At 38.3% G+C, this 10107-nt stretch overlaps 1 protein-coding gene across 1 annotated transcript; it reads left to right on the forward strand.

The window, feature by feature from the left end:
* The first annotated feature begins 441 nt into the window (after positions 1-441).
* LOC127626413 (actin, aortic smooth muscle-like) lies at positions 442-8655 on the forward strand. Its single transcript, XM_052102153.1, has 9 exons — positions 442-604; positions 2551-2722; positions 3903-4031; positions 4975-5085; positions 5259-5343; positions 5431-5592; positions 6630-6821; positions 7440-7621; positions 8111-8655. The coding sequence occupies exons 2-9, from the start codon at positions 2594-2596 to the stop codon at positions 8252-8254; spliced, it is 1134 nt and encodes a 377-aa protein (XP_051958113.1). The 5' UTR covers positions 442-604; positions 2551-2593; the 3' UTR covers positions 8255-8655.
* Positions 8656-10107: the final 1452 nt, after the last annotated feature.

Consider the following 10107-nt stretch of genomic DNA (forward strand, 5'->3'; position numbering starts at 1 on the left):
TGCCTTTATGTACTTTTTGGAGCTTCAAAATTTTGGTTACCATTCACTTGATTTGTATGGATCTACAGAGCTGAGATATTCTTCTAAAAATATTTCTTTTTGTTCAGCAGAAGAAAGTCATACACATCTGAGATGGCATGAGGTTAAGTAAATGATATGAAAATTGAAATTTTTGCGTGAAATATTAATTTAATGTAATCCCATTTCTGGATTTAATTCAAATCTATTGTTTTACTCTGACTCTAGGTATAAGCGAATGCAGGCCATTATGTGTGGCTACTGGAGAGCTGGGCCCTGCCCTGTGTTTATATTCCTGCATGGTGAGGTCCCCAATATTTCAGAAGAGAAAAAAGGAAAAGGGCCATTGGAATGCCCTGAGCGATGAGGCAGGAGGCCGCCTGCCGCCTGGATTGGAGTGTTTTCTCCCAGTCATCCCTATAAGGCTTTAGTAGAGTGAGGCTGATGTTAGTGCAGCCCAGGCTCCTTGTTTGGGATGTGGGAGGGTGCGGTAAGCAGGGATGGGAGCTTCATAAGAACAACACAAGTCGGTGAGTTCCACACCATCACCAAAAGGCTAAACATCCCCCGGCCCAGCACTGTCAGGGTAAGTATCATCCAGCTGGCATCACAACATTAACTATCTCATATCGTCTCTCTGTCTACTGTCCACCCAGCTTTGTAATTTGCATGCTTTAGATGATGCCGAGAGACTCAGATGAGGCTTCGATTTAAACAGCAAGAATAGATTACAATTTATATCTTGATTGGTGAAGAACAGACCGTTTTAATTGATCTGATTGTTTAGAGAAATGGTTATGGCAAATGTGCAAGCAGGTTTGAAGATGTTTTGTTGCTACTGTGGTTTGTTAGAAAAGTTTAACCTTGATTTCAGTAAATAGGAATTGTTCCAATGGAACAAGACAAAATACTCTCATATTCAAGAGACTTTTGCTCTAAACAAATGTATCTTATGTGTAATTTCTGCAAATGGTAATTGCACAGGTTTTGCTGATTCTGTGGTTGGTTAGATCCCAGACTCTGTGCTTTGTGAGAAGTTTAATGTTAATTTCAGTATATTACTTATTACATGACATGATGTATTTCAAAGGATCATCCTTCTGAAAGTACTGAAGTATTTTGCGAAAAGGTTCTCCATATACTCTTGAGCAGATTTGTTATCATTCAAATGTCCAACATATTACTGGTGTTTAAGAGTAACAACAATGCATATATAGCCGAACAAAGCTGTTCATTTTTTTTTTCTACTATTATGTGATTTCAAGATGCTGAATGTTATCAAGGCCTTTCTGAGGGCTTGTGTGTGTTCTCAACTGAAGCTTAGAAAACATGAAGGGTATGGAAGCCTATTTGATTTGTTGGATTTATGACTAAATATGGTTCTTCTGGACCAGAAACCTGAAACCCATCCCCTTTTTTCCATCAGCCCCTCCGTTTTTTCATAAACTGTTGTGGACAGGCAGGGACAAACTGAGGGAGAGTCTGTGAAGTCCAAAGACAGACATGCCTCACCATCATTTCCAAATTAGGAAGTTTTCCCATGGTGCAATGTTTACTCACTAGGGACCAAAGTGGTAATGGAGGCAGACCTTTAGAGAATCTATCTATCTTTTTCATTTTAAGTTATAACATTTTATGCTCCATTTTAGCAAGTTGTGATTTTTTTGCGGTATCAGTTCTTGCATTTAGAATCAAAGTTTGTGTTACAGCAGTAGTAAGAGTTGGTGTTTGTCAAATTAACACTGTAGATATCACCAGGAAACAATGATTAAAGAAAATGTTTATGTTTTGTTTATGAATGGACTAACAGGACCAGGTAGTTCCTTTGTAGTATTCTCAAATGAATAGGGTGTGGTCCATACTTTTTTGCTCCTTTTCATCACAAACACCCACACACTTTTATTAGTTACATGAGCACATTCCATACAATTCTTTTTTAATTTTTTTTTTTTAAAAAACAATTAAAAAACGAATTATAGTTACTATAGACAAACCCTAATTCAATACCTAATCTGACCCTTTTTTAACATAGTAATAGAAATAATATTAAAAATATAATTCCAATTGAGGATGTCCCTGGATATTTTTTGTCAGGTTTTGCCAATTACAGCTATAAAACACACTCAAAGAGATACACTTAAAGGGGTAGTTCACCCAAAAATTAAAATTCTGTCATCATTTACTCACCCTCATTCAAAACTTGTATGACTTTCCATCTTTCACGGAGCATAAAAGGAGACGTTTAACAGAATGATATCCTCAATGACCGGTCACTTTTATTGCATCTTTTATGCAATAAAAGTGAATGGTGACTGATACTGTCATTTTGCCTAACATAAAAACATTTTGTTCCACAAATTAAAGAAATTCATCGGGGTTTGGAACAACATGAGAGTGAGTACATGATGACAGATTTTTCCTTTTTGGGTGAACTATCCCTATAAATGTGTTTGTTTTCAACAAATCTGATCTTCAAGTGAAATAGCAGTATGTTAATCTAGTAGTGTCTGATTAGAACAACTTTTTTTGCAGTGATTGTCTCCTGTTGGTGTAAGGAAGGAAATCCGAGCTGAAAATGTGTGACGACGAAGAAAGCACAGCCATCGTGTGTGATAATGGATCAGGACTGTGTAAGGCAGGCTTCGCCGGGGATGACGCTCCCAGGGCTGTGTTCCCCTCCATAGTGGGGCGTCCCAGACACCAGGTGGGCGTCCCTCAGCACACGATAAATGATAAACACTGCAATTACTCAAAGCCAACAGCAATGAACTAATAAAAATATATAGATTTAAAGGGATAGTCAACTCCAAAATTAACATTTTGTCAACATTTACTCACCCTCATGTTGTTCCAAACCCATATGACTTACTTTCTTCAGTGGAACACAAAAGGAGCTGTGGGTGTAATTCTGTCTAACATCTTCTTTTGTGTCATAAGGATGAAAGAAAGTCATACAGATTTGGAACAACATGAAGATTGATAAATGATGAGTTTTTATTTTGGGCTGAACTAACCTTTTAAGTGTCCAAAAGTACAAGACACTTTACTTTAGGTTGTATTTGAGGCTAGTTATAGTGTGTATCCAGTGCTGGGTAGTAACAGATTCTATGTAATCTGGATTACATAATTAAATTAATTGCTTGTAACTAGATTAAAAAACATTTGAAACTCAGAATCAAATTAAAGTTACTTTATTATGGACTACATTATTGCATAAGCAGGCAAAGCAGTATTTTTAAATATTTGAATTGTTTTATTCTAACTCAGCTTTCAGATAATATACGTTTGGTAAATATTGAATTCTGAATTGAATTCTCATATTTTGGGGAATTTAAGGATTGAAGCAATGTTGTCAAAATGGTATAAGCTTATCCAACTCAAATTCATGTGACATCAAGAATTAGGTCAGAAGTAATCCAAAAGTAATTAAAAAAATCCAAAAGCAATCAGATTATATTACTTTAATAATGTAATCCAAGAGATTACATTACTGACTTCAATTGCTGTCATGTAATTTGTAATCAGTACCAGATTACAACTCTGGTTGTAATCAGTACAGCCCAACACTGTGTGCATCATCCTTGGTCTTGCGGGTCATTTTGACCTGTTTTTAAAATGGTTCAAAATGGGTCTGAAAGTTGAAGGAAGGGTACGTGGGTAATCAGTGAAATGTCAACATAATATCCTGTGCTGTACCTCTTTCATTTGTCTTGATCTGATTCCAAATGTTCAGTGGAATGTTGGACCGCAGCCCAGAGTTTTTTTATTCCAAGTATTACAGAGATTAAGATGTAGTTCACTGGAACTCACTCTTACTCTCTGGCAGACTAATACGAAAAGTCTATTGTTTGCAACTGTATTGACGAGTTTTGCTGTGTCCTTAGGGAGTAATGGTGGGAATGGGACAAAAAGACAGTTATGTCGGTGATGAGGCACAAAGCAAAAGGGGAATCCTGACCCTTAAGTACCCAATAGAGCATGGGATCATCACAAACTGGGACGACATGGAAAAAGTAAGCAGATCATATCAATCAAGTCAATTGATAACAAACCAAAATTAGAAGAGAGAGAATGAGGGAAGAGTATAAACTGTCCACTGAAATTGAACCTATAAGTCACAATTCTCCTATTTTACATAACATATCTTACTTTAGATTTGAGACAGGCACAATTGAGACAATTGAGAATTGAGTTCATATTGAAAAAATCTCTGACATTTGATTGCAGGTATCTTGGAAAACCAGAGCGCATTGTGAGATTTATAGTGCAGTTTAGTCAATTATATTTATTTTCCATCTTCTGCATTACATTCCCTTGCACTGTATATAACAGGTTTGTACATATATAGAGATGTATTGTCTTATTGTGTATTTCTATTTATACTTATATTTTCTATTGTCTTTTTATTTTATTTTATTTTATTTTCTTTGTTATTATTATTATCTCTTTCTTGTTGCTGTATTGTTTGTGCACTGGAAGCTTCTGGCACCAAGAACAATTCCTTGTATGTGTAAGCATACTTGGCAATAAAGCTCATTCTGATTCTGAAACAGACGCAAATTACTTTAATTGCAATGCGCCTCCTTTAAGCCTTTAGGGAAGTTTTGTCAGAAACATTTACAATATCACCAAAAGCAGTATCTACACCTACATCCACCAAAAGCATTTTTCCAGATAAATATGAATTATCCTGCAGATGACTCAGTCATGTTATGAATTTCATGCCACACAGTTTCAACATTTAGCAGATGTACGCAACAGATAGTGTTATTCACTCATCGCCTCACCCACACAACACCTCCTTTATGATCGTAATCTGTTTGTTAAACTGAAGTTATGAGGATCAGCTTTCACTGACAGCTCCAGAGCACAAAGTGATTAATTTACTCATCCATTATTCTAACGGAGTATTTGATGTATATCCTGTTTTTAATGTGCACTGTTTATGTTGATCAGATCTGGCATCATTCTTTCTACAATGAACTGCGTGTGGCCCCAGAAGAGCACCCCACTCTGCTGACCGAGGCCCCCCTCAATCCCAAAGCCAACAGAGAGAAGATGACCCAGGTTAGACTGAAATTATTTCAAGTGTGAATGAGAAAGCTTGCCATTTTGCTGGTTTGTATGAAAGATCCATAGTTTATACAACAGGAGTAATGTATATTATTTTCCATAACCACATATTAAAAAGTACTGGTTTAAAGTCTGTTGTGTTCATTACAACAATTCTCATATTCCAGATCATGTTTGAGACCTTCAATGTTCCAGCTATGTACGTAGCTATCCAAGCGGTGCTGTCTCTCTATGCTTCAGGCCGTACAACAGGTCAGTTCACCTGTCAATTACACAGTGCTCACTTAAGTCCAGTAATGATGGGCATCCCTCACCATGTATCTTGTTGTTGTTGGACAGGGATTGTCCTTGACTCTGGTGATGGTGTCACCCATAATGTGCCCATATATGAGGGCTATGCTCTTCCCCATGCCATTATGCGTTTGGACTTGGCCGGCCGTGATCTCACTGACTACCTCATGAAGATCCTAACTGAACGAGGCTACTCATTTGTCACCACTGGTGAGTGCAGAGATGTATCAGCAAGTTGATGATGCATACAACTCTACCAGCAAAACCAGGAATAAAACATAATTATGGAAGTGTAGCAGATATACAGACCTCATGAAATCTAAATTTGGCTTTTGTGGTTTTCTATTCCTAAATATTATCAAATTAACCTACTGTAGATAGAGTACGTAGATAAGGTAAGACATTTAAAATGTAAATTTTTTTCTCTTCCAGGGATCGAACCAGTTTTCTTTTCAGAACAAGAAATGAAAAAATGCGTTTTCATTGTATGAATTAAGTTTCATTGTCAGTGGTTAAGTTGAACATTGAAAGTACAATCTTTACATTTTTGTACAAAAACTATTCTTTTTTTATCCTTCTGAGCCCCGAGCGTGACTGCTTTGTGCATTTTCCATTCCCCTTTTTGATTTGTAACTAGTAGCACCAAATAAACATGCAAAAAAAAATATATATTCTAGAGAAAATAGTTTTCGTAAAAGTATGTCCACATAAGTGGTTCATAAATTCATCCTAATGTTTATAAAGCCTCTGGAAGCAAAATGTTTCAGCATTTGGATAAACCCATTGATTCCAGGATTAGTGTACATTGTGTTTAGCAGCATGTCGTTTCACGATAAACCACTCAATTATTTAAAATGGCATAGTGTATGAAACTAGAAACTCTAATTTTTGACTCAAACAGGTTTCAATGTATAAACTTAATTAGGTTTCGTACCAAATGTAGTTTTGTTGCCATTTCTCCCAATGACAAACTCCGCTGTGATCAGCGCCATGTTGTTTTGCCACATGACTTTGTACATGGAAAGTTTAATGCTTTTCTGACAGCTTAGTAACTCTTAAATTGAGATCATTAAGTTTAAATGAATTTAAATTATGCATTGAGTAAAGCAAAGCCAAAATACGTCCACACATGTGTACGCAGGGTCGCACGAGGTTAAAGATGATTACATTACCACTAGAAATGCCTATTTTGCACACCATTTGTTAATTGTTTTGCTCAAAGAATCAGTCTTATCTGCCTTCTACAGCTGAGAGAGAAATTGTTCGTGATATCAAGGAGAAGTTGTGCTATGTTGCGCTGGACTTTGAGAATGAGATGGCCACCGCTGCCTCTTCCTCCTCCCTGGAGAAGAGCTATGAGCTTCCTGATGGACAGGTCATCACCATTGGCAATGAGAGGTTCCGCTGCCCTGAGACGCTCTTCCAGCCCTCCTTCATCGGTGATCTCTCTTTTCTGTGTATCTCTTTCATCCATTTTTCTCATTCTCCTGTGCTCTTTTCAGTATATTCAGAGTAGTTTGATATACACAATATCAAATTGATATCAAATATCATATTTCATTTGCTCTCTACCTTTAATTTGATTTGCACTCTATCTTTACTTAAAAGTAAGGTTCACTCAAAAATAAAAATTGTCTCATCATTTACTCACCCTCACGACATTCCAGGGGTTTATGACTTTCTTTCTTCTGTTGAACACAAAGATTTTTAGAAGAATATCACAGTTCTGTTGGTCCATATAATACATGTGATAAATATTGATCTGTTTCTCAATCACACTTATTATATCACTTCTGAAGAAATATATTTAACCACTGGAGTGGAATGGATTACTTTTATGCTGCCTTTATGTGGTTTTTGAAGCTACAAAGTTCTGGTCACCATTCACTTTCCTGGTATGGACCTACAGAGCTGAAATATTCTTCTAAAAATCTTTGTTTGTGTTCTACAGAACCAAGTCATACACATCTGGGATGGCATGCGGGTGAATAAATGATGAGAGAATTTTCATTTTTTGGTGAACTATCCATTTAACTTTGATTTGCACTCTGCCTTAGGAATGGAATCTGCTGGTATCCATGAAACTACTTACAACAGCATCATGAAATGCGACATAGACATCCGTAAGGACCTGTACGCCAACAATGTGCTTTCTGGTGGTACCACAATGTACCCTGGTATTGCAGACAGGATGCAGAAGGAGATCACTGCTTTGGCTCCCAGCACAATGAAGATCAAGGTCAGTGCAGATTGAACTGAATTGATCAGGGTTATAAAATTAGCATAGTCCTGCTTTGTAGAGCTGTTCAGTAATGCTCTGTAAAACAGCACTGCTGGTCACAGGCATATACCAGTGTGGAAATTCATGCTGTAAGCTTGTCTTTTGAGCATGGTGATGTTAATTTGTGGGTAAACCAGGAAAGCTAATTTGCCATGGGTTCCCTCAGGAATATTTATTGGGTTTTTAGCATAGAGGTTTACAATTTATGAGTAATGTAAGGTCTGTGATTAACTTTCATATTTTGTTCTACAACATTAATTACAAAATGACATACATCAAACATGAATTTTGAAATTGTTCTAATAGAAATTCCTGAGGTAAACCATGGCTCAAAAGTGCTGATTCTCTTCTGGGTTTTAGAAACTCGAACAACCTGAAAAGCTCTCTATGCAACTGAATTGATATTAATCATAGTTTCTCTTCCGTCATGTTCTTGCACGTATTCAGATCATCGCCCCACCTGAGCGCAAGTACTCCGTATGGATCGGCGGCTCAATCCTGGCCTCCCTCTCCACCTTCCAGCAGATGTGGATAAGCAAGCAGGAGTACGACGAGGCTGGGCCATCCATTGTGCATCGCAAGTGCTTCTAAATGGCACCTCCAACCCCCCTCCTGGTCCCCTAATTCTGCTATTGCTTCATAGCCTGTGAACTGTGAACGTACCCTTTATTTGCCTCCATTGTTTCGTCTTTGCACTGCCCATATCTGTTTGAATGTTTTGATATTATTATGTCATGATAAAGTGTTATTGTCAATGAGTAAAAAAGCTTGAATGTGCTGCCAATATGAAAGAATGGGGAGAATCCTTGGGGTGGTGACGAGTGTGTTCTACAGTTGAGGAACAAAGCTCATTCTCCCTTTTGTGTTACATGATATGGGGAAACACAACTGCATGTGTCATTACACTGCTGTGAGCTTACAGGCAGTTTGTATGGATATTATATGATAACTCCAGAAAGGAATAAAGCTCTGCAATATTAAACTATATTAAATGTTATTCACTTCAGCAACAAATTACAACACTCAGTTTTACACTCTAGCAATAATATGAATACATTTTTTTATAAAAATATGGTTTAAATGATGGCTATACTTAAATATGCTTAACTTTCCCAATCATAACATTTGTTCAATTAATGAGAAACAGATAAATATTTAAGCCCTTTTTTACAGTAAGTTATCCTTCCTGCCCACAAATTCACAAAAAATGTCAATTGCCAAAAACAAAAGAATTTGAAAGTGACCGTAGAAATGTATTGTTAAAAAATACTTAAATAAGTGTTTTCTTATGCGAGGGACACATCCTGCCATCAGATCAGCATGAGAGCTGCATTCACTGTCTGGACTGTGCCCACGCAGAGACAGCTCTCATATAGACAGACTGCTATATGAGACTCACTGTGAGGGAATGAATCAAGACGCTTCGCTCGCGAATCTCCCCGTTCTGAGGGATGGTTCAGCCTCACACGCCCTCTCACCCACCTCTTCTGTGACACCCGAGGGATCACATGAGGAGGCACGGCAGGGCCACGAGGTCAACAAGGATGAATTTGAGGTAGACCTATTGACGGCACATACCCCACGAGCCCCTTAATCTCCATGTACTGCATCTATGGTGATACAGTATGTGCGTGACAAGCTTCGGCCCTCTGCAGGAGAGCACAGCCTCATCACGTTCAATGGTTCTGATGATGTAATGTCTCTCGCTGCATCTGGCGAGAGGTCAGTGGATAACGCTGCCGCCCCTTCCCCCAGTGAGGGTGAGGAGCATGCACGTACCTCTGAATCAATCAATCATTATTTATTTATATAGCACATTTAAAAACAAACAAGGTTGACCAAAGTGCTGTACAGTCAAAAGTATACAAACGGAAAAGGAGATGCTTCATGTCCTTTCAAGGGTAATCAAGTAATCTTCTGAGAAACCTGAAAAATCTCATCTTGATGAATGGTTTGTGCAGTTCGGACACCGTCAAGTGACCACGAACAGCAGATCAGCCCCGCTCTTCCCGGAAGTTTATAACGAACTGAAAAAATCCTACCGCGCGCCCTATTGAGCTCACTTGCACAGTAATTCCACTCTTCTCAATAAAGTGGACCACAGGGAAGACAAAAGTTATGCCCAACTACCCCCCCCCCCGAAAGAGGCGGTAGAGGCACATCTCTGCCCGGTGAGTAAAAGAGCATGGAACTCAAGCCCCGTTCATCTTTCTAAGCCATGTCGACTAACATCAGCACTAGAAGAGCATACTCAAGTGTCGGGCCAAACTGGTTACGCAATCCACACGATCACGGTGCTCCAAGTTTTCCAAGCTAAGCTAAAAAAGCTCAGCACCACTACTGACTTAGCGCTGCGAGCCACGAAAGTCACTGCACATATATATCACATAGTGTGGCGAGATGGGACTCTGTTCCACATATGCGTCAGCAGAATGCAATGTCAA

The sequence above is a fragment of the Xyrauchen texanus genome, chromosome 33 (assembly GCF_025860055.1).
Source record: "Xyrauchen texanus isolate HMW12.3.18 chromosome 33, RBS_HiC_50CHRs, whole genome shotgun sequence".
Classification (NCBI taxonomy): Eukaryota; Metazoa; Chordata; class Actinopteri; order Cypriniformes; family Catostomidae; genus Xyrauchen; species Xyrauchen texanus.

What these genes read in the sequence shown, in the direction of transcription:
- LOC127626413 (XM_052102153.1), top strand. Translation starts at nt 2,594, where the DNA reads ATGTGTGACGACGAAGAAAGCACAGCCATCGTGTGTGATAATGGATCA. An exon ending in TGGGGCGTCCCAGACACCAG is followed by an intron (nt 2,723 to 3,902) that starts GTGGGCGTCCCT and finishes CTGTGTCCTTAG; the next exon opens with GGAGTAATGGTGGGAATGGG. An exon ending in ACTGGGACGACATGGAAAAA is followed by an intron (nt 4,032 to 4,974) that starts GTAAGCAGATCA and finishes TATGTTGATCAG; the next exon opens with ATCTGGCATCATTCTTTCTA.